The sequence below is a fragment of the Thunnus thynnus genome, chromosome 20 (genome assembly GCF_963924715.1).
Source record: "Thunnus thynnus chromosome 20, fThuThy2.1, whole genome shotgun sequence".
NCBI classification, from domain to species: Eukaryota; Metazoa; Chordata; class Actinopteri; order Scombriformes; family Scombridae; genus Thunnus; species Thunnus thynnus.
In genome coordinates, this window is record NC_089536.1 from 28116798 (window position 1) to 28142681 (window position 25884).

At 39.5% G+C, this 25884-nt stretch overlaps 1 protein-coding gene across 4 annotated transcripts in view; it reads left to right on the forward strand.

The window, feature by feature from the left end:
* The first annotated feature begins 413 nt into the window (after positions 1 to 413).
* The window catches only part of ccdc57 (coiled-coil domain containing 57), a 120144-nt gene continuing 94673 nt past the window's right edge, over positions 414 to 25884 (forward strand). The window contains exons 1-7 of one of the 4 annotated variants that reach the window (XM_067576133.1): positions 414 to 623; positions 7369 to 7532; positions 12619 to 12741; positions 15274 to 15376; positions 17860 to 17961; positions 18068 to 18225; positions 18321 to 18395. In XM_067576133.1, coding sequence (XP_067432234.1) covers positions 7387 to 7532; positions 12619 to 12741; positions 15274 to 15376; positions 17860 to 17961; positions 18068 to 18225; positions 18321 to 18395 — 707 coding nt within the window. In that variant the 5' untranslated portion in view covers positions 414 to 623; positions 7369 to 7386. Of the gene's footprint in view, positions 624 to 7368; positions 7533 to 12618; positions 12742 to 15273; positions 15377 to 17859; positions 17962 to 18067; positions 18226 to 18320; positions 18396 to 25884 lie in introns of those variants that run through there. The other 3 variants (XM_067576131.1, XM_067576132.1, XM_067576134.1) reach the window with 3 other exon arrangements.

Consider the following 25884-nt stretch of genomic DNA (forward strand, 5'->3'; position numbering starts at 1 on the left):
CTAATTTATCTGCGTTTCGCCGGTTGCATCTAATTTGATTTAGCAACAAAACTGGCAGCTCATAAAAGAAAAACGGAAGCAATAGGCCGTCATGCGACAAACAAATCAGTCAGTTTGATAATGTATTAGGGAGAGGTATGTGACATTGATCCTGGTAGGTGCCAGTTCTTGCTCAATGTTTACACCCCATAATTATCAATTTAAATAGCCTAAACTATGAATTATGATTAAGACAGTCACAAACTGTACTGTGCTCTCTGCTCTCTCTATCTTGCAGTAGTTCTGCATGATTCTAATGGTGGTCTAAGATAAAATAGAACAAAGTAGATAGGCTATTATTTAATAAACTGCAATTTTTTATTTGAATGCAGTAGGACCAGGAACCATTTTGTATCATTGTAGCTGGGGAACAATTTGACAGACGTGCGGTTGCTTTGGAAACCATTTGCATCACGGAGGACCGAGCCAAGTTTTTGTTAACAAGGAATGTAACTCGTGTCATGGTATTATTTGCTAAATGTTAAATAGTTTGTTGTTTTATCGCAAGATGTCGTGTTGACTGTGAACTATGAAGACTTAATTGACTGCGGATGCCCTCCGAGTGCTAAAGCCACTGTGTCATGGTAGGCTTACAAAATGCGTGTTAATTTTGTGTGTGCTCGCGTGTGTGTGTGCATGTGTTTGTCAGGTGGGACCCGAGACCGCCCAGCGTTACTTTGCACCAGTAATTTTCATGAAGCCCCCGGAGTCCTTGTGTGAACAAAGGACTCCTTCGTATTGCAGCCTACTAAGTTACACTGGGCACCATTGTGCGTACGTTCTCATCTCGAGGGAACGCTAATTTACCATTACATTTTGACAGACTACCTCTTTACCAGGCAACTTTGCCACATCAGATGAATACAGCCACAACTTTATTTACTGATACCTCGGTTAATAAATTCTTATTTTCGCTTCAGAATGTAGTGTCACATTCCTCCCGTTTGCAAAGTAGATAATATTCAGTAGGCTATATCCCTGATTATGAGGTTTCGCCCCAAACGTGTGTTTTGTGTGATCTTTCCATTCACTACCTGACTACACATTTAATGGGCTATCCCGTTTTGCTGCTGCCTTCACTCGTACTTTAGATAGGCAACTTGTCATCTCAGAGATGCAGAGATTTAAATGTGAAATTATCAGATGAGATCTGGGATAAGGTACTATTGACCATATATTTATATATGGGTTTTTAATGGTGGATACAAATGCATAGAGTTTAAATTGGTTTATATGCACCATTATCCCAAATAAGTTTTCTAAAATCTATTTCTCACAATCACACCATGATGTGATGGGAGTAGCCTAAATGAAGGGTCAGTGTCTCATTTGTTTCGGTTATTTGTCCAAGCCTATATGCGATTATTGTTTTCAAATATTTAGATGATTTTCTAAGGCACTGAGATCCAACCACATCTGCTCTCTGTCGTCTTTAGCCACCAACAAGCATTAATGCTGGACAAGGTAGTTGTCAAAATTATACTCTTTTGACAATCATCAGATTCTTGCTCATCTTCCAAATTCTGAAGTACAGAAAACTGCTTCAGATGTGGCTTCCCCCTCTTTTCTAAATCTTACTCTAAGTGTGTTTCTTTTTCAATTTTTTGTATCTTTCTCTTAATTTATTTGTATTTTCTTTTCTCTTAAGTGGTACAATTTGAATAACATATGGACAATGGATGACAGAATGTCCTGGTAAAGGCATGAAACTAGACAACATAAGCACCTTGGAGAACTTGACACAGTTCTGTGAATTTAGGCATCTTTGTTGCTTCTGTCCCTTCATATAATCCCAAACTGACTCCACGATGTTGAGATCAGGGCTCTGTGCGGGCCATAACATCTGTTGCAGGACTGCTTGTTGACTGCTTGTGGACTTATTGCTGATGATAGTTCTTTATGACTCTGGCTGTATGTTTGTGGTCATTGTCATACTGCATAATAAATTTTGGAACGTTCAGGAGCCTCCCTGATGGTACTGATTCATGGAAAAGAATCTAGACATTTAAAATGTTTAAAACATGCACAGTACTGTATATATGTACTGTAAATATAATGACCAACCACCTTCTAAACCAGAACTTGTTCCTCTGCAACTACTCTCCCACAGGGGGAAGGTTGCATGGAGGACTCTCCACTAAAGATCACAGGTGTGCCCATTCAACTATATTATAAGGATCTTTAGATTTATGCCATTTTCTCTTAGTGGCTCTGAGACTGGTTCACAGCTTGCGTTGAACATCGGATAGCCATGGCTGGGAATGGAATAAATTGTCCAGACAACAGCTTAATGTGGAGCAGAGTGTATCTGTAAAATCATTTACCATTAGCGAGGGGAGTGTGCAAGGAGGGGGTAGGGTGGAAATGACTAGAAGTGGAGAAGTGACCGGGCACAAGTTTGCAGAGATTGCGTCGGACAGAGACCATCGATGTGTTAACTTTGGAAGTTCAGGGAGGGCATTTTGAATTAAATGAAGAGGCGGTCAGACACAAGTAATGGTGTAACTGAGAGGTGGTCTGTTCTGCAGTTCCCTGTCAGGATGAGGTCGAACTGTTTGCCAGCTTTGTGTGTATAAGTGGCACAAGCCCGTTTAAGATTAAACTGGCTCAGGAGAGAAAGTAAGCTGATTGTGGTTTGTCAAGATAGATGTTTATATCACCCAGTATTATGAGTCATTTTCAGGGATGGAAGGCAACACCTTGTTCAACTCATCAATAAAATTGCCCAACTGTCCTTGTGGATAGTAAATGATGACAAACGAGATTTTGACAGGAGCTGTCACTCTGATGGCATCTTGTTCAAATGAGAAATGGTTGAACTAGAGACAACTGGGTTCCATTTGTTGGAAATTAGACGACCAGTCCCACCTTCTTGCCCAGTTGCTCTAGTAGAATGGGAGAAAGCATGATTGGTGGAGAGCTCAGCTGGAGCAGCACCGTTTTCTGGACATCCAGGTTTCAGTGAGGGCTAGTATGTCAATATGTGACTGGCTAGCAAAGGAAGGGAGACAGCTTTATTGACAGTGGACTGACGTTTCCAAAGACCAACCGAAAGGGATGTACAAGTGAGAGAGGACTGCTTGAGAGCCTGGAGGTTATTAATATTGTATATATTTTGCCTTTTTGTATAGGGATGAGGTTTACGTTTGCTTTGAATGACAGAAATGTTCTGGAAACACATGATGCACAGAAGAGGGGAAAACTTGGATGGAAGGATAGGAAAAAGTGGTCTGGTAAAGTGGCCTTGCACGGTGGACTGAAGTCCAATATTTTTTTCAGAGGCTAACCGACATTCACTCTGGGAAACTGTAAAATGCTTTATTTGAGAGTCGTCTATTTTTTATGCTTCTTTTTCTTGAAAATTCTCACCACTCTAAAACAATTCTAAAGCACAAATGTTATTATTATTATTGTTATTTTATTATTATTATTATTGTTATTATTATTATTATAACCCTTTCAGCTATGAAACTCTTTGATTCTGAAACTCTTTCAACTTTATTTAGTTTAGACAAATAGATGAAATGTAATTGGATGAATAGAAAATAAATATGCTGTTCACCTGTTTAAACGTATTCAAATGTATTCACTGAATATTATTCCCGTCACTATGCATCTCAAATAATATTTGAGTAACAGAAACGTTATACAATTTCTCAGTGCATTTGATTTGCCTTCCTTGTCTTTAAAGAGGAAGAGGAATTGCCCCACTTCCTCTGGCTGTACTGAAACTAGCTGCTAAGTCTATGCAGAAATAAAAATCACCAGGTTTTGATGGCTTGCTTCCAGAACTTTTAGTAGCTGACTGGCCCCATTCTTCTACAATCTATTACTCCCTTCATACTGGTACTTTTCAGAGAAATAAAAAAAGGGCCGTCTTCTATTGTCAGGGGCCAAACCAAAGCATCTTTCTGTCCACTGAAGCTCCATTATTTTAAACTCAGTAGATACAGTATATGGAAATATCTATTATGGTATTAACTCCAGATTTCATAAACATTTTCCAATATGGAATAGAAACTCAAAACCTTTGTGTTTCCTCAGTGGTCAGATAAGTTATGTGCCTTTATGTCAATCAATCAATCAGTTTTTATTTATATAGCGCCAAATCACAACAAAAGTCATCTCAGGGCACTTTTCACGTAGAACAGGTCAAGACCGTACTCTTTAATTTACAGAGACCCAACAATTCCCACATGAGCAAGCACCTGGCAACAGTGGTAAGGAAAAACTCCCCTTTAACAGGTAGAAACCTCAAGCAGAACCCGGCTCTTGGTGGGCGGCCATCTGCTTTGACTGATTGGGTTGAGAGAGAGAAAGAAAGAGGGGGGAGGGGGAGGGGGAGGGGGGGACAGAATGTGAAGGACCGCAAAGGCTTGGCCTGCAACCCAGGGTTTCCTGCGAGATGAGAAAGCACAAAAAACTCCGGGGAAGAAGCCAAGTTAGTAACATGCATTGATGTTACATGAATGCATACAGATGGAGAGGAGGAGGAGGAGAGAGGAGCTCAGTGCATCATGGGAAGTCCCCCAGCAGTCTAGGCCTATAGCAGCATAACTAAGGGCTGATCCAAGGTGAGCCTGGTCGGCCCTAACTATAAGCTTTATCAAAAAGGAAAGTTTTAAGCCTACTCTTAAGAGAAGGTGTCTGCCCCACGGATCAAATCTGGAAGATGGTTCCACAGGAGAGGAGCCTGATAGCTGAAGGCTCTGCCTCCCATTCTACTTTTAAAGACTGTAGGAACCACCAGTAAGCCTGCATTCTGGGAGCACAGTGTTCTAGTGGGATAATACAATACTATGAGCTCTTCAAGATATGATGGTGCCTGACCATTAAGGGCTTTGTAAGTTAGGAGAAGGATTTTAAATTCTATTCTAGATTTTACAGGAAGCCAATGTAGCGAAACTAAAATGGGAGAAATGTGATCTCTTTTTCTAGTTTTTGTTAGTAAACGTGCAGCTGCATTCTGGACCGACTGGAGAGTCTTTAGAGACTTGTTAGGGCAGCCTGATAATAAGGAATTGCAATAATCCAGCCTAGAAGTAACAAATGCGTGGACTAGTTTTTCTGCATCTTTTTGGTACAGGATGTGCCTGATTTTTGCGATATTACGTAAGTGAAAAAAGGCAGTCGTTGAAATTTGTTTTATGTGGGAGTTAAAGGACATATCCTGATTAAAGATTCCAGATTCCTTACGGTGGTGCTGCAGGCTAGGGTAATGCCATCCAGAGTAGCTATATCATTAGATAATGTGTTTCTAAGGTGTTTAGGACCAAGCACAATAACTTCAGTTTTATCTGAGTTTAGTAGTAGAAAATTGCAGGTCATCCAGGTCTTTATGTCCTTAAGGCATGCTTGGAGTTTGTTTAACTGATTGGTTTCATCTGGCTTCATTGATAAATATAATTGGGTATCATCTGCATAACAATGAAAATTTATGGAGTGTTTCCTAATAATATTACCTTAAGGAAGCATATACAAGGTGAATAGTATTGGTCCAAGTACAGAAGCTTGTGGAACTCCGTGTCTAACTTTTGCCTTCATGGAGGATTCATCATTAACATGTACAAACTGAAATTGGTCTGATAAATAGCACTTGAACCAGCTTAATACAGTTCCTTTAATGCCAATTAAATGTTCCAGTCTCTGCAATAGGATTTGATGGTCAATTGTGTCAAATACGGCACTAAGATCTAACAGGACAAGTATGGAGACAAATCCTTTGTCCAATGCAGTTAGGAGGTCATTTGTGACTTTCACCAGTTCTGTCTCTGTGCCATGATGCACTCTAAATCCTGACTGAAAATCCTCAAATAAACTATTGTTATGTAGAAAGTCACATAACTGATTAGAGACTGCTTTCTCAAGGATCTTAGAGAGAAATGGAAGGTTAGCTATAGGTCTATAATTGGCTAAAATGCCTGAATCAAGAGTAGGCTTCTTAAGAAGAGGTTTAATTACAGCTACTTTAAAAGACTGTGGTACATAGCCTGTTACTAAAGACAGATTGATCATATCTCGTAAAGAAGTGCTAACTAAGGGTAAGGCTTCCTTAAGCAACCTAGTTGGGATGCGGTCTAAGAGACAGGTTGATGGTTTAGCTGAACAAATCATTGAAGTTAGTTGAGAAAAGTCAACTGAAGAAAAACAGTCCAGCTTTACTACTTCTTGACAACACAACTAAAAGATTAAGTAACTTACAAAAACAAATCTTTTTTGGATCTTGATATCAGAATTAGCTGCAAAAAACGTAGCTTTATAATTATCATGACATTCTAATTTTGGAACACTCCAAAACAGCCAAACTTCATAAAGCTATTGCCACAACTGTGGCTACATAGTTTTCAAGAAATTTAGTAAACCAAAAATGTGATGGTTAATAATTATTAACCATTACAGGATACAGTGTATTGGGTGGACATCCGATATCCCCTTAAAGTGCAATTGTAGATCTTATTGCCTTGTTGAAGAAGCCTTGGTATGTTAAAGCACAACATGAAGATATATCTATTCAGAATGATAAAATTTAATTATTGAATGTTAAATCTTGTACAAAAAATCACGACTACTGGATTGTCTTCCTTAAGTGACCCTGAAATGTCAGTTGTGATTAGAGTCTGAGCAACTGTCAGTCCAGATTTTACACTGTATGTACGTGTATAAACATTTTCTGAATATCTACACAGTTGGTCTATATATTAGTATGTACATCTTCATAAACCAAATCGAACCAGAATGTTCCTCATTAGGTGTCCATTTCACTTAATTACTGAAAATTTGATTGTTGAAAAACTACAATAAAACATTTATTATAAATATTTATTTGTGTTTATATTTGCTTATTTCTTTCTTTTTATGTGTATTTATCAATTGTATTTTTATTTTTGATCTGTATACTCATCTTGTTTTGTTGTAATTATTTAAGACAAGTAAATGTGTAATTATTCATAATAAAAAGAATTTTGAAAAGAACAAGGACAGAACACAGAACTTCCATAAAGCACTTAATTCTATCTTCCATGTCTGCCATGATTTTAACATATTTTGGTGTATGTATTGACAAGTTTATTAACAGTTTCTCACAGATCATTTGGCTGAATGTTTACAAAACAAGCAGTGACCTGAAAGTTATTGGGGCCTATTTTATAAAAGCTTTAGATGCTGGGCAGCTGCCCAAAACGTGTACACAACATAATTTGTTCCTTACAGATCCCATGCATTGTTGGGAATTGTTGGGTCTCCACAAAGTGGATGTTAGCACCTCTACAGGGAACCAGCTATTAGCATTGATACTATGTGTTTCGTAATGCATGATATTGTGACTCCTAGGTGTATCCCACTTGAAGCATGCAGTCAGAATGGGACCGTGGACTGGGAGGCCTGGAGGCCGAGGTGGCCAATAAAGAGAGAGAGTGGAAGGAGCTCCAGACTATAAGGGTTCATGAACTAGAGAGTGCCCTCAAAAAGGCCAAGGAAGAGTGCCTCTCTCTCAGGTACCACGTTTACATCCACCTCACATCAGAAAAACAGTAAATGTGAACTGCTTGAAAAGTTACCTATGCAGCTCAGCTTTTAGCTTTTAGCTTTTAAGAATTTAGGGTTTGCCAGTGGACCCAGGTCACTGACTTCATACAAGAGTGATGTCACCAACAAAGAAATACATGTGGCTAATTGGAGTGTATCTAACAAAATAATACATTTTTATTTAAGTCATTTTCTATTCAGAGAGTAGTGAAATTCAGAGGCAAGGCAGTTACTTGCAGAATTCTTGATTGTCTGTCACATGACAATGTTTGGTTTGATGTAAGGTTTTAAGGTAACCCTGTTATTTCACTATCACTTAATTTGTTTTGGGTTTTTTCAGTTAATCAATTCATCTCTTAGTATATAAAATATCAGAAAATAGTGAATAATGTCCATCACGATTCCCCAGAGCTCAATGCAATGTATTCAAATTTTATTTTATGCCTGACCAGCATTCTAAAACCCAAATATATTCAGTTTACAATTATCTAAAACAGAGAAAAACAATAAATCATCACATTTAGAAATATTTTTGATTAATAAAATACTTTATATTGATTGATAATCAAAATAGTCAATGATACATTTTCTGCCAGTGAACCAATCTATTAATTTTTCCAGACCTAGTTCGCTGTCCAACATGTCTTCAGTCATGCATTCTCTGTTTGCCCAGGCTTCTGATTAATTCTGTATGTGTGTCTGTGATTTATGTCTGTGAGGTTCTTTACTGTCTTGGGCAGTCCTGTTTTTTTCTTCTCTCTCTTGTTTTTCTTTTACCTATTTTTTTTTCTTTTTCTTACAACATGGCATCCAAGATGGTGCCGCGGATGGCTGCCTCCATATTGCGCTGTCTGGTGCTTTTTCTATTTTTGTTTACTTGTACAGTCTTCAGCACTCTTGCACAGTTCACTCCAACAAGCTTTTTCACACACCCAGATACTTTTTCAGACATTGTAGTCAGAGGAGCAGCAGCTCTCTATTGTACTTAGCAGGAGAGGCAGGCAAAGGAAGTGCACAGGAGTGCTGGAGCGCTGGTTAAGCTACGACAGCGAGGTTTCGAACACTGCTCCCATCAATACATCTGGTGAAGGTCCGCTCTCTGCCCAACAAAATGGACAATCTGCTGCTCATTAACAGAATGAACAGAGACTTTTCAGAATGCAGCGGTGAGTCCATCCCTGATAGTATTCTACATCTGCGAGGCTTCTGCTTCACAGAGTGGACCATGTAATGGAGTTAACAGGAAAAATGAGGGGAGGTGGAATTTGCTTCCACAGAAATCAAGGTTGGTGTATAGATGTCACAGTGTTAAGGAAAATATGCACTCCTCACCTATAGACTATTTTCATCAAATACAAACCATTTTGTTCATCACAGGAGTTTTCCTCCTTTATACTGATTGGTGTTTACATCCCATCTTAGGCCTGTGTTAGTGAGGCCTTACAACTCCTTGCTGACCGGATAACTTCCATGGAGCACAAACAAGCACACCTCAGCCATGAACTGCCCAAATACAGACAGCATATCAAGTGTCCCACCAGGGACAAAAATACACTGCTATACCATATATATATTAAAGGATGTCTATTGCTCTGTTCCCCATGCAGCTTTGTGACTCCCTGATCGCTGTCTGCTTCATTTTCTCCCAACTTACATGCAGAAACTAAAATGTGCAAAGCCTGTGGTCAAGACTGTGAGGAGATGGTCAACAAGTCAAAGCTGGAGCTACAAGCCTGCTTTGACAGCACTAATTGGAATGTTTTTGAGGCTGCATCTACAGACCTGGATGAACTCACTGACACTGTCATTGTATATCAGCTTTTGTGAGGACATGTATGTGCCACCTAAAACTTTCTGCACCCTCAACAACATCAAACCCTGGTTTACAGCAAAATTCAGGCCAAGGAGAAGGCCTACAGAAGTGGCGACAGGATCCTGTACAGCCAGGCCAGAAACACACTGACAAAGGAGATCAAAGTAGCAAAGATTAGCTACACTAGCTAGCTAACCAGGTAACAACCCTGCATCAGCGTGGAGAGGCCTGCAGGGCATCACCAACTACAGGTGAGGGTCCCCCATAACTGTGGAGAACCATCAGCTGGCCGGCGACCTGAATGTGTCTTACTGCAGGTTTGATAAATCCACGTTCACACCCCTCATGACCTCCAACTCAGACATCACACAATCAACTGCACCCCCTGTAATCACCACTGGTCCCAAAGAAATCCTCCATCACAGGACTGAATGACTACAGGCCTGTCGCCCTGACGTCTGTGGTCACTTAGAGAGACTGGTGGTCACCTTCCTTAATGACATCACAGGCCCATTGCTGGACCTCCTGGAGTTTGCCTACCGGGCCAACAGGTCACTAAATGACGCAGTCAACATCAGTTCAATTCAGTTTTCAATTTGTTTTTCCCCTTTGACGGGAAGAAACCTCAAGCAGAACCCAGCTCTTGGTGGGAGGCCATCTGCCTTGACTGGTTGGGTTGAGAGGGACACATGTTGACTGTGTACATCCTACAACACCTCAACTCCCCAGGGACATACACAAGGATCCTGTTTATGTACTTACGCTCAGTGTTGAACACCATCATCCCAGAAGTCCTCCTCACCAAACTCACCCAGCTCACTGCACCCATCTGTGGATCACAAACTTCCTGACAGACAGGAAACAGCAGGTGAGGCTGGGAAAATCACATCCAGCACCTGGACAGTCAGTGCTGGTGCCCCTCAGGGATGTGTGCTCTCCCCATTGCTGTTCTCCCTCTACACCAATGACTGCACCTCAGGAGGTCCGTCCATTCAACTCCTGAAATTTGCAGATGACACAGCAGTCATTGGTTGTCAGTGGTTGAACAGCTAGCCCTTTGTTGCAGTCACAACAACCTGAAGCTGAACACATTTAAAACTGTGGAGGTGACAGTGGAATTTGCGCCAGCTCAGGAAGTACAACCTGCCTCAGGAGCTGCTGATCCAGTTCTACACTGCAGTGAACAACGGACAGTCGGGTCTGCAGAAAAGACCATTGGTGCTGACCTGCCCACTATCCAGGATCTGTACACATCCAAAGTCAGGAAATGGGCAGAGAAAATCACTGCAGACCCCCCACATCCTGGACATAACCTTTTCTAACTTCTCCCCTCTAGTAGGTGCTACAGAACACTGTATGCAAAAACTACCAGACAAAGGAACTGTTTCTTCCCTCTTGCTGTCACACTTACTAACATTTAAATCAGTCATTCATCACTGTCATATATACTGTATATTTAAGCTGGCTGTATGTACTGTACACAGATGTGTGCACATGCATATACTGACATGACCTCAAAAGTTTTATTTGACAGTCTTTGGCATTGACCCTATCAATTAAATGGATATAGTATATATATATATATAGGAATGGAGCCCTATAAATAACATCCAATCTGAGATCCCCCTCAGGGGAGCCACAGACAGGGCCTTGACCCTGGTGGCAGTGGAGTGGTAGAGGGTGGTGAGGGTCAGATGCAGCATAGACTGCAGTGGCAGCAGAAAGAGACAAGACAGGTAAGGTGGTTTAAATGTTCTTCAGCTAAGATGATCACTGGATGATAGGAAAGTATGCACACAGAGTCCAGTGAAATAATTGAATAATACGTGAAAGGTGGAGCTCAGTGTGATGATGAAATAGGCTGACAGTTGTCTTCCTGCTTGAACTTGCACTAAAAGCTTAATTACATCACCCATTCAGTATTTATTCAGCACTCCTTGCACTCTTACACACCTTTGCTCTACTTGTATCCTAGAAACAGTTTGACCTGTATATCGTACATACAATATAGACATTGTATGTTGTTGTCTATTTGTTATCTCTATATGTATGTATCTATTTTCATACCTATTTGATTATACATAATAGTCATATGTTTATGTTTACGTTTCTTTGTTCAGCTTTGTTTTCCTTGTTTTGGCTGCATGTCCATGTGTATCTTCCTGAACATTGTTGTGTGTGAGCACATTGAGAGGCACTAGAAACTTGAGTCAAATTCTTTGTATGCGTAAACATACTTGGCCAGTAAAGCTGATTCTGATATTCTTTTGTACATATTATTTGTTGATTTATGCATTTAATGTAAAGCACATTGAGTTTTCTTGTAATGAAACATGCAATATAAATATAATTCCCTTGCCTGCCCAAATGTGGAAAAGCTGAGTAATGAAGACTCAAGAAAAGAGAAATGATATTCATGACATGACTTCAGTTTGAACATTTGAACTCTTAAAGGGTTGAGCCAAGTTCCAAAAGAACATATTTCCTCACCTATAGTATCTATCCATGCAAACAGTTTTTGTCTTATTTGCACAGGTTTTGAAATATCTGCCAAAGCTATGTGCCTCCAACCCAATACAATGGAGGTCTGTGGATTATCAGGAATAACCAGGACATTGTGTCTGGAAAGACACGTTGCTGTTGAAATGTTTAAATGTCATAGTTCAATGCAGTGAGCACCACAAACTACATTCCATCCACCTCCATTGTATTGGAGCAGAGGCAGCAATGTTAAGACAGATATCTCACAGTCTGGACAAATAAAAACAAAAATATCTGACAAGAAGGATACCACTACAAAATATGTCATCGGTAAATATGTAAAAAAAAACAAAAAAACAATTTTTTTTGTAATTTCGTTGAACAGAACCTTTAAGTAATTTTTACTGGTCCATTAGTCGTATGTGATAGGACCATAATGTTAATTACTGTTAATCACAGCCAATGCATTAGGCGGTGTTATTTTAAAAGCTAATCAGAAGATATATCATTATCTGCATATACTGTAAGGCCACCTATAAATAACACAAAATGCTGACAATACTGTATGGTGGAGGTTATTTAGAAATAGTGTTTCCATTATATGCTGTAGTTTGTCCAACAGAGAGCACTGACAGTTTATTTCCTGCTCACTGCATATCTTGGTCACAATTCATTAATTACCAAATTTATGAGATTCTTATCAAAAATGTTTATGTTATGCATAAGTGATAACCAATTAATTATTTTGTAATTTTTTCCAGGAAACACTACCAGCAGCTGAGGGAAGCTTTCCAGTTTAACTTGACCATCCTGGATGAACGAGACAGAGAGCTGGAGAGATATGATGTCATAACTGACAGAGCTCTGACCGTGGAGCACAACAGGTAGAACAATTCATATGAACCTCTTCAATCCAAAGTTATGGAGAGTATAGTTAATGTGCATGTGAATTAAAGAATATGAGAAACAAATGTACATCAGAGGAAAAATATACAAAAGCATTATGCATGCATTCACAGTCAATTCTTCAGGATGATGAATGACTCAGATGAAGGCCATAGACCAAAACAAAAAACTACCTTATGCATTCAAATTGTTCAAAGATACCAGGAAGATACGAATTTAAAGTTATGTTACTTTTCACCTTGTTGTTTGAAACAAAATATTAAATTGACTGCAGCTACTTCTTTTCAACCTTAGAAGTACATAGCACTTTCCAGTGTGGCTCATTCATCCACGCACACACAGTGATGGTGGCATTGTTATCATGCAAGACACTGGCCTGGCCATTGTGTAGAAATGCTGCAGGCACAACAGGTAGAATTGAGCTGGGTTCAGGGCCAACATGTAGGGGGAGGACATAAATGCGGTGTGCTTTCGCTACTCTTTAAAATGAATTTGTCACAGGCAAAACTCAGATACAAAGTTAAACTGTTAAGACCCCTCACTTGATGTGATCCACGACCTGCCCTCTTCACAATAACTGACCCTGTCACTTTCGCTAAAGACCTAAACACTTTCTGTGCCCGCTTTGATACCCTTAACTGTGTGAAGAGCTGCTGAGAGCTCTATCTGCCCTAGAATCAGCATACCTTGCACCTGGACCTGAAGGCATCCCTCAAAGGTGCTTAGGGACTGTGCCATGGAGCTCTCTCCTGTGTTTCGTTCACTCTTCTATGAATTTTACAGGACCTCAACAGTTCCCACACTGGAAAACATCCACCATCATCCTCGTGCCAAAGAAATTCCGACCCTCAGAACTCAATCACTACTGGCCAGTTGCACTTACCTCAGTAATTATGAGGTGCCTGGAAAAGCTGTTACTGAACACCATCATGCCAGCTGTCTGTCTGTTTTCCTACAAGGCCAAAAGGGGAACTGAGGATGCTGCAACATCTAGAATTACCGGGCAACTTTGATTCTCTCCTTGACTTCAGTTCTGCATTCAACATAATCCAATGCTTTCAGATGATAAGGAAGCTCCATCACCTCACCACAATTCTCATCCATTGGATACACAGCATCCTCAGTAACAGACTATAGACTGTAAGGTTTTGTAAATTGCTAATGGTATATAGCAATGATAGCAAAAAAAATGTTCATAAGCTATACGACATTGACGTTTTCCAGTCAGTAATCCACCACAGACGTTGTAGTACATCTCTTGCAAGATCAGTCGTCATTTGTCAATCAAATGATGGCATGGGACATGCTTCCACAGTTCTGTTCAAATACTGGCCGGACTCCCTGCATACACGTTCAAAACTCTGCAGATGATCCAGAATGCAGTGGCACGTCTGGTCTTCAACCAGCCCAAAACAGCAAATGCCACTCCACTGTACATATCCGTCCACTGGCTCCCAGTTGCTGCGCACATCAAATTCAAAACCTTGACACTTACTTACAAAACAGCAATGAAAATGGCTCCCGCCTACCTGAACTCACTAAGCTCTGCCAATGAAAGGTGCCTGGTACTACCACCACAACAGGGCCCTAAGTCGCTAGCCAGACTCTTCTCTTCTGTAGTTCCCCAGTGGTGGAACGAGTTACCAAACTCAATTCGATCCGCAGATTCCCTCCTAATCTTTAAGAAAACTCCTCCGGACCTGATTGATGTATATTTAAAAAAAAAAGATTATCCGCTCCTATGCACTTTATGCAAAGCCTCTATGCACTGCCCATTGGCACCCGTATTCTACTGGACTTTTACTTAGCTTTATGGCTCTTATTCACGTTGTTCTCTCCTGACTAGATCATTGCTTGTGTTGTATTAACTGTCATGTGTATGTCGCTTTGGATAAAAGCGTCTGCCAAATGAAATTGCAACATTGTAACAACATTGTAATTTGGTTGTACTGAACCATTAGGTAGAGAGTGATTACAAGTTAATGTCTGGGTGTGAATAATTGGTCAGAGCTTATTATGAATGTTAGGCCTCTGAATAAAAGATGTAGCATTCAGACGTGTGATTTTAATCAGATCTCTCAAGAATGAGAGATCTGGCTGGGGTGGCTGTGGCTCAGGAGATAGAGCAGGTCGTTCACTAATCGGAAGATCGGCGGTTTGATTCCCGGTTCCTCCAGTCTGCATGTCGAAGTGTCCTTTGGCAAGAAACTGAACCCCAAATTGCTCCTGATGGCTGTGCCATTAGTGTATGAATGTGTGTGAATGGTTAGTTTCCTCTGATGGGCAGGTTGCATGGTAGCCTCTGTACCCATTCAGCGTATGAATGTGTGTGAATGGGTGAATGTGACACGTAGTGTAAAAGCGCTTTGAGTGGTCAGAAGACTAGAAAGGAGCTATACAAGTACAGTCCATTTATCCATTTACCATTCAATGACCTTTTTGTGTGTGTGTGTGTGTGTGTGTGTGTGTGTCTGTGTCTGTGTCTGTGTCTGTGTCTGGCTGGATGGCAGCTCTAGTGAAATTCAAAAGCAAATGGAGGAGTATGAGAGAATGAAATGGGATTTGCAACGCAGGATACAAGAGTTGGAAGGACAGCTGACACTACAAAGACAGGTGAACACGCACGCGTACTATGAAGAGCGCTACAATTCAAAACCCTACCCAAATTGTACGCCACCTATCCAGTTACCAGACACCCACCACCCAAACTGCACACCACCTATCCAGTTACCGGACACCCAGCATTCAAACTGTATGCCACCTATCCAGTTACCAGACACTACCTATCCAGTTACTGGACACCCAGCATCCAAATCGTACACCACCTATCCAGTCATCCTGCGCTGCCGCCCAGTGGACATTGCACGTGACCCAGTCGACAGCGCAGAACAACCCAACTGTACATTGCGTGCCACCCAGTCGACAGCTCGTGATGTCCAATTCAACATTGCATGCTACGCAGCTGGATAGCTTAATCCCAAAACCTGAAGTTGATGTGTGCATACTGAATAATAACAAAAGATAGAAATCAGGAGATATAGTCAAGAAAGTTAAGTCTCATCGACTTGCCGACTGGGTGGTGCGCGATGTCCAGTTGGGTGGCAGCGCAGGATGACTAGATAGGTGGTGTCTGGTAACTGCATAGGTGGTGTACGGTTTGGATGCTGTGTGTCTTGTAACTGGATAGGTGATGTAGGGTTTGGATGCTGGGTTTCTGGTAACTGAATAGGTGGTGTACGGTTTGGATGCTGGGTGTCCGGTAACTGGATAGGTGGTGTACAGTTTGGGTGGTGGCTGTCTGGTAAATGGATAGGTGGTGTACAGTTTGGGTAGGGTTTTGAATTAAAGGGCTCTCTGTTGCACACACACACACACACACACACACACACATTTTTATTCCCATAAAGATCTCACTTGCCTGCATTCACTTGTTGCCTGAAAGAGCTCAGTTCACAAAATGTTCTCTCACTGAAGGTCTGAAACTCTTTTTCTCTGATCTCTTTATATACTGTATGTGTCATAACATTGATATTTTTTGTTCACTGTTATGATTAAATATATAATGACCTTTGCTCGCTCCCCCATGGTATATATATGTGTGTATATATATATATAATATGACACACTGTAAAACACATTGGGCTACTGCCACACATGCACAGCTATGCCTCAAAGCAACTCTACACAGTAATGTGCTCTACCTCTTGTGTTACAACCCCTCTCAGTTGACTCTGTACAGTGCAGGACTGAAATAACTGCTAGAGCAGCCAGACATTCAGAGAGGATCAGCAGCAGACCTTTAGGATGAACTCAGACAAAAGAGCACTCTATCTCTAACACTTACACTGAATTGGCTGGCTTTGTATGTCCAAGAACTGTACGTATATGTCTGTGTCCCAAATATCTGTCTGTCAGGTAAGATGAGCAGGTGCTAACACTGAGTGATAGGAGGAACTTTGTAAGCTAGTGTTGGCTCTGAGAAGGGAATCTGCTGTTTATCTGACACTCATCAAATAACAAGTCATGGGCTCCTCAACCAAAAAATGAATCTACAATGAAACTGATATGATACAATGACACTGTATCATTGCATATTAATGTTAAATTCTATTGTCTTTTTAGAAGAATATTATAATTGCAGTGACAACTGAAAGTCAAAACATGGATTAAAATCTTTATTTCCCCAAAATGCATTGTTTTAATGGTAGTATTAGTTTTTTCCTACCCATTGTTTCAAAATTTGTATCTCTTCTTTTTTCCATTCATATTACTACTACCTCAGAATCACACTGAATCTCATAGTCTCTTGTACACTCGCTCTCTTGTTCAACCACTCCATTCCCTCTCATCACCCTTTCTTTCTCTCTCCCCTTCTTCACTCACCTATCTTCCTCTTTTTTTAGTCAGGTAAATGGTTACATACAATTGTATAAATGTTAGCGATATGTAATGAAATTACAAAAAGCCAGAACTGGCTCAGCATATCATTGTGAAAGGTGGTTTAGATATGCAGCAGACGAAACTATGCTCATATGTGACCATCCTGTGACCATCTTTATCCATTATCCTTCAGCCCAAAGAAATATTTCATTCTACTTTCCAATATTTCTGATTTTGTTTTGTTGGCAAATTGAAGATGGTATCTATAGTCAAATTAACTTTAACAACTTGCCACTTGGAAAACAAGTGAAAGTGCTGTAGATTTAGTGTCATGCCTGTGACAGTGTTAGTGCGGGTGTTATTCATTTCTCTTTAAATCTGTTACTTCCTGATACAGAGGATTGTTACTTCCTCTGTTTGGCTTACCTTCACTCCATCCACTCTTGGTTCGTCACTTGGACAGTGTTTATTCTAGAGAGCAATGACTTCTTGATTTGTGCTGTAAATTAATTTAAGTTTGTACTGTTTTGCATCCAAGCACAGTTTGAATTGGTACCACATAATACAAAATATGGTGTAGAAGCTGGTAGGGATTGAAATGTTCTGTACTACTGTGTTGTGTTTGTTTATAGCTACTATGCCTCTATATCATGATACATCTAATATTGTTAAAATTCTACACACAACATCTGTAATCACCCTCCTCTGGCCAACAGGAGATGACAGCAGCTTTTGAAAGTGAGCTCAGACAGCAGGAACATGAGTTCAACTTGAAAATGGATGAGATGCGTGCTGTGGTGCTGTCTTATGATCTCAAGGTGAAGAAATGATTACAATCAGTAGTTTCTTCCCATGGCTACTCCTTCATGCTGAATGTTCATCATCATTTGTTGCTGCATGGGTGTGTTGTGTGTCCTTGTCCAGATGAAGCTGCTTTCAAAAGAAACTGAAATTCACCGTCAGGCTCTGTTCCAAGCCACAGAGGCTCTCAAAACATCTAAGGAGTTCTGTCAAAAGATACAAACCCAGCTGCAACACAAAGACTGGATGATCAAAGACCTCACCGCTGTCAAAGACTATAGGTATGCTGCTGTACTGTGTGTGTGTGTATATATATATATATATATATATACATGTGAGTCATTGTGTGGTTAAGTTTTTGACTCCTCTGTCTTAGGATAAAGGAACTTGAGGAGAAGGTGGAATGGATGGAGACTAAGTTGAAGAAGGAGGAGGATGACTGCATTAAGAAGTGAGTCATTTATAACACAATCTCTCAGTCAGGCAGTCAGAGCCAGCTGGGAGGAGAGGCACAGTGGAGGGCGTGGCGATGCCAGTTCAGTAGCACACTGAAATCTTGTTGGTATTTGAATGATGTTGCATGTTGTCAAGGCACAATTATGCAAGCCAGATCCCCTGGTTAAATTTTTTTTGCAACCAGCACCAGACTGTTACAAACCACATAAACCTCTGTGCTTATATGCACATCCACCTTGTTGTTTATAATGAATTATTCTGTATAGTTATGCAAATCAACAGGCATGTTGGCTACTGACACACTGAAAATCAATTAAAACTTCTCTCTCCGCTATTTACTCCCTCAAGACCATCCATTCCCACCAGTCCTTCCCTGTGTCTCTGTCCAAAACAGTATTATCATTTTAAGAGTCTGGCCAAAGAGTTGCCTGGAGCTCTGCATTTTTTTTCTTTTTTGTAATTTATTTTTATTGGCATTCAGCATCAAACAAACATTTCCATGAGAGGTATTTCAGATACTGTATGTATATATCATATATTCATGTTCATGTTTGTACAGAAAAAACAGAAAAAAAGAAAACTGTACAATCAGGCAGTGATCTTTCCTTTACAACATAATCATTGATTTGTGAAAATAAAATCAGGTCTATGGGGTGTTACATAATTAATCCAGTTGTGAAGCAAATTCTTCCAATTTATGATTGACAAATGCTTTTATCTTCTCCATTTTGCAAATGTCCATTGTAATGTCCATCCATGCATTTAATGTTGGACTCTCCTGTGATGACCATTTCCTGATAAGAATCTTTTTACCAGCCACCAGCAGTATATTCATTAAATATTTGTCTCTTTTCAGCCATTCATGAGATATATACCCAAAATATATGATCTTACTCTCTAGGGGTATTACACACTTAAAATATCTTGTAGGGCATTGTGTGTCCCTCTCCAATAGTCTTTGAAAACAGGGCAATCCCAGAAGTATTTATGCAACTCTGTAGGTTGTTATCGGCTAAGATTGCCTGTATGGGAATAGAAGGTATTTTCTCTTCAATGTTTTTCCATTGAGCATTATACACTGGGTTGCACTAGTATATCACTGTGTCATCTGTGCTGTAAAATAATAGTCTCTAAGAGAAGGTAGGCCCCATCCCCCTTTTTCTTTGGCTAATTGTAACGTTTTGAGATGGACTCTAGATCCTTTACCTTGCCAAATATACCTTGATAATATTTTGTCCCATTCATTGAATTGTTTTTGGTTGATCTCTATTGGTAGGGTCTGACATAGATATAACAGTTAGGACAATATATACATTTTAATAGATTCAATTCTTGAGCTAAAACTAAAGAAAGGAATTCGGTTCCATCTTGCTTTGTCTTCCCTGATTTTTTATGTATAGGTAAATAGTTGCATTCTGATAGTTTTGTAAGATCTTTTGGTATGTTAATTCCCAAATATTTAAAAGATTTTTGTTTGCTATGTTAATGGGTACCTGCTTTCAATTTCTCGTGGTTGATCTTGTATCCTGATAATTGACCATAATATTCAAATGATTGCATCAGTTTAGGTAAAGAGTATGTTGGTTGCCCTAGATAGATCAAACTGTCATCTGCGTAACAGACCATTTTATTTCCCATCCCTTTAATAGTAATTCCCCTGATATCTTTGTTTTGTCTAATATATTGAGCTAGTGATTCTAGATATAGTGCAAAGAGTAGTGGTGACCATTCACAACCCTGTCTCGAAGCCCTTTCTCAGGTCAACCTATTTGATAGACATCTATTGACTTTTAATCTGGCAGTGGGATTGTCATATAATGACTGTATAGTTTTAATAACTGTTTCATGTAAACAAAATGTGTGTAGAGCCCTGTAAAGAAAATTCTGATTAACTGAATCAAACGCCTTTTCAGCATCTGTTTTAAAGCAATTTAATAATAATGATATAACAATATTCTTTATATATGATCCATAATATGTAGTGTCCTTCATATATTGTCTTATGTTTGGAGTTGTTGTATAAAACCTGTCTGAATGTTATGTATCAGTGTGGGTAGTAATTCTTCCAAATGTCTGGCTGTGATAGAAGTAAATAATCTATAATCAACATTAAGAACAGATATTGGTCTAAAAGACCCACATTCCATTTTATCATTTTTAAAGCCCAGTTCAGTGTTGGGAGTATAACAGGTGTTCATTTTTAAATTCCTTATACTACTCTATTGTATAACTGTCTGATCCTGGTGACTTGTTTAATTTAAGCCAACTAATTGCATTTTTTTATTCACCTTCAGTTATGTCAACAGTCCAGTTCTATTTTGTTCTTCATTTCCTTTGTGGGTGACTCTAGGGAATTCAGGTAGGTGTCAGTTTGGGTTACGCTTCCCCCTGGAACTTTGGAAGATAGAGTTTCATAATACGCTTCAAAAGCTTTCTGAATTTCACTTGTTTTTTATCACTTTTGTTCTTGGATCCCTAGTTCTATGAATTGCATTGTCTACCATCTTTTTTTCAGTTTCCATGCCAACATTTTTTTAGATTAAGATCCACTCTCATAGTGTCTCTGTTTCAGAAACATTTTATTTTTCTTAATTTCTAGTGTAACCAAACTATTAATTTCATTCCTAATTTTTCTAATTTCCTCCAATGTATCCTGTGCCAAACTCAGTTTGTGTTTTCCTTCAGCTTGTTTTGTAATTCCTCTAATGTTTTATTCCTTATTTTTTTGTTATGTGACAATATTGCCATGATTTTCCCTCTTAAAACAGCCTTTAGGGTATTCCTAATGGGATGTGAGACCTCTCCATTATCACTTAATTCTAAGTAAAGACTAATTTATTTTTTAATTTGTGCCTTAAAGTTGGAATCATTGAGTAGACTTGAATTTAGTTTCCGTGTAGTATTCTTTGGTTGCAGGTTAAAATCAACAGATAAATACATAAGTACATGGTCACTTAAGTCTATCGTCCCAATTTCACAGGTGTTTATTTTGTCTTTATCTTTTCTGAATGTTATGAAATAGTCTATTCTTGTATATAGGGAGTGGGGCCAGAATAATAAGTGTAATCCCTTCTGTTAGGGAAAAAGTCTCTCCATATTTCAATTAGCCCAACATCCTCAAAAAGTGTGTTCACTTTGTTTTATGGGTTTTTCTGCTGGAACTGTCTAACTTTGGTTGTAATTGAATATTTAAATCTCCCTCACAAATCAAAAGACCTTCTGTTTCCATTATTATGATATTATTATGGTAATATCACTTCCTGGGGGTGCATATACGTTCAATAGAGTACCTGAATTCCCATCTGTATTCCCCTTTACTAAAACTTTGCACATGTGTCAGAAGTAGTGAAAAATTGTATGTTTTATTGGTTTTGTGCATGGATGTGGCAAAGTGGCTAGTGGCTAGTGCCCCTTAGAAAATTTCAAATTCAAAGCTCCCATCTTTAAATTTGACATAGGTGAACAAAATTCAGTAGCACATGAAACATTTCCAGACTTACAAAAACGCCTCTTGGAGTCATACCCTAAGTCCAACAGGAAGTCAGCCATTTTGAATTTACTTTGCAATTTTTGCAGTTTTTGCAATTTGCAGGGGTTGTATTTTAACGAACTCCTCCTAGAGATTTAACCCAACTGACGTCAAATTTGGCTGGTATCATCTAAACACCTTTATGATGAAAAGTTATCAAAATCTTGAGTTTTCATTGAACGCCATTGCTGTGGCGATTCGGCAAACTTCAATGTTTTGCCATGAAACAGATGGAACAGGAAGTTGTTGTAACTTGAATGTACATCGTCCAACCTACACCAAATTTCTCATGTTGGATAAGAGTCTCAGCCTGAACACATCTATGTATCAATATTGAGTCATAGTCATAGCGTCCCCTACTGGCAACAGGAAGTACCAGGTTCTGTACTTGTATGAGCTCTGCCTAGGAGGTTGACCAGATCCACCTCAACTTTGGTCAGAAAAGCCTTAAGAACTTAATGATGCTATATTGTGAAGCTTGTGAGTTTTCATTGAATGCAGTTGCTGTGGTGACATGGCGAATTTCAACATGTCGACATGAAAAAACAAACTGTAACTCAACTCCACATTGTCAGATCTTCCCAAATTTCACATGCTTGATAAGAGTCCTGGTCTGAAGACGTGTACAGGGAAATACTGAATCATAATCATAGCACCACCTTCTGGCAACAGGAAGTCATCAGCACCAGTTTTTTTTTACTAACTACTCCTATCAGCTTAATCAGATCCACCTAAAATTTGGTTGGCTAAGTTGTAAGACCCTGATGATGCTAACTAGTGAAGCTTTTGAGTTTTGATCAAAAGCCATTGCCATGGTGACACATTTTCCATGAAACAGGAAGTTGTTTTTGAGGGGCTGGGAATACTTGAAAAGTCACAAAACTTGGCACACATGACAGAGGTAGTGAAACTTGATATCTTATAATGGTACTGGGCTTGGGTGTGGCAAAATGGCTTGAGGGCACCCCCTAGAAAATTTCAAAGTCAGAACCCCTACCTTTAAATTTGACGAAGATGAACGAAATTTGGTAGGTACATGTATCATGTCTATATCCTAAGTCCAGCAGGAAGTCAGCCATTTTGAAGTCAGTGTCATCTTAAGATCTGTGTGATGAAACGTTACCAAAATCTTGACTTTTCATGGAACCCCCTTGACATGGCGTGCCAGTAAATTTGTATGTTTTGCAGTAAAACAGGAAGTTGTTGTAACTCCACTGGACTTTGTCCAATCTACCCCACATTTTACATGCTTGATTGGACTCCATGCCTGAACACATCTACATGTCAATATTGATTCATAGTCATAGCGCCACCTACTGACAAAAGGAAATCAGCAGCCATTTTGGAACAAAGTTGCTTGGATGTCCATGAAATTCAGTGGGATCATTGCTCTCATCATTCTACCCAGAATTTTTTTTTTTTTTTAATTTTTTGGTCTGACAGGAAGTCAGTCATTTTGGATTTTGTGTGTCAATTTTCATTTCACTAACACATGTTTGGAGCCTTTAGGATGTGCAAAAACACGCAAAACTTTGCAACTGTGTTCAAAGTAGTAAGTATTTCGATTTGATATTGCAATTGGGCTTAGGCATGGAAAGGCAGCTCTATAGCACCCCCTAATTACTTTAAGCATTTTTGAGGTGCAAGGAATGCTCAAAAACTCATTTATCTTTACACATTCATCAGGAGTGGCGAAACTTGGTAATTGATATGGGTCTTAGGCTTAGGCGTGGTAAGATGGTTCAATAGCACCCCCTACAAAATTTCAAAGTCAAAGCCAACATTTTTGCTCTGTTTTTGCCATTTGCAGGTGTTGTACTTTAAAGAATTCCTTTCAGATAATTAATCAGAGTGACTTCAAATTTGGTCGGGGTAATTTAAAGACCTTTGCGATGAAAATTTATCAAAATCTTAAGTTTTTGTGGAACGCCCTTGACGTGGCATGCTGGTAATTTGCATGATTCACCATGACAGAAGAAGTTGTTGTAACTCCACAGAACTTTGTCCAGTCAGCCCCAAATTTTACATGCTTGATAAGAGTCCAGGCCTGAACACATCTACATGTCAATATTGAGTCATAATCACAGCACCACCTACTGACAACGGCAAGTCAGCCTTATATGACAGACAACACCTGATTTACATGAAACTTACATTGTCTGGTCTACACATAATATACAGTGACATGACATATAATTAGTGGGTGTTCCCTAGTGCCACATAGTGAAAACAGGAAGTGATCTTGAACTCCTTCATGCAACATTCCATATTCATGACAATGCATATGCATGTCAGGCGACTTCCACTAAATATATTGCTGCATTAATGACCTACTTGTATAGCACAGTCTAGTGGCAACAGAAACCAAGCCTTATGTTACAAAATTTCTTTAATTTACATGAAATTTGGTGTGTGGTCTACATTTGATATGCAGGAACATAAAATACATTTAGTTCGTGTTATCTAGCACCACATAGTGGACACAGGAAGTGATACTTATATCCTATATGCAATGTCCAATATTCAGGAAAATGTATATCCATGTTGCCCTCTGGCAAAGGTATTGCTGCATCGTGATGCTATGCAATACCTTTGCACCTTTGCACCACTTCAACTTTGGTGCACCCCGAGGGCCCAATCAACGCTGCTTGCAACTTTAAATTTTTATTTATATCTTTTTCCTTCTAAAATATCTTCACAGTATTGGCACAGAGCCAGCTTTGTTAAACACCCCTCAGAAGTGGTCACTTCTGTCTTTGGGTTAAAATTTGTTCTCTCCTTTATGACAATCAACATCTTTATCTCTCTTTCTTAATCTGCTGCTGAGTTGACCCCAGCTCCCCACCCTTTCCTCTGTTACATATTTTTTCATGCGAGTTACTGCGTGTGTATGTAACATATACTGTTTACTGTATACACAGTACCAGTTAAAAGTTTGGACACGCCTCCCCATTCCTTTGAATGAGAAATATGAGAAATATATAAAATTGTTCATAGTAGTTGAGAAGTCACCTTCTGTTCAAGGGAAACTTAGGGATTTTTCAACCTGGACCCTATTTTCCCATCTTTTTGTGTCTAAGTGACTAATAGGGACAGCAATTTTTGAAATTGGTCTAGTATTGAGCGAGAGTCCTGCATACAGCAGCCACGAAATGGGCTGCAATGTAATTTGACAGGGCAGTAGTGCACCGTCAATGTACGTCCACTACAAGTGCTTGTGTTTGCCACTGACATGCTCAGATTGTGATTATAAGTGTCTGACAACATTAATGAAGCAGTCACTTAAATGGACTGTACTTGTGTAGCGCCTTTCTGGTCTTCTTTACACTACGAATCACATTCACCCATTCACACACATTCATACGCTGAATGGGTACAGCGGCTACCATGCAAGGTCCCAACCTGCCCATCAGAGGAAATATAATCATTCACACATATTCCCACACTGATGGCACAGCCATCAGGAGCAATTTGGGGTTAAGTATCTTGCCCAAGGACACATCAACATGCAGACTGGAGGATCCGAGAATTGAACCGCCGATCTTCCAATTAGTGGATGACCCACTCTACCTCTTGAGCCACAGCTGCCCTTTGCTCTTGCTGGCGTTCAACAAATATACTGTGAATGCAAGTAACAATAATTCATAGAATGATAATTAGAATAATAATTAGAATAATAATCATCATTGTCATCTGCACCATGCCTTGTAAACCTGGAAAAAATAAAAATAAAAAAGAGTCAGGTAACCATGCCTCCCCACTCCCCCCTACTTTGCTCATGAAAAGCAAAACAAAACAAAAAAAACAAAAAGAAGAGTTTTTAAAAATAGGGAACGTTGAGTCGAGACTATAGATTCTCTTTGGCTTCTTCAAAGTCCCGAGTCCACATGCGTCACACACATCTCTGCCGATGTCCTGAAGTCAGTGGAGGGCAGGGGGTGTTGGGGGGTGAGGG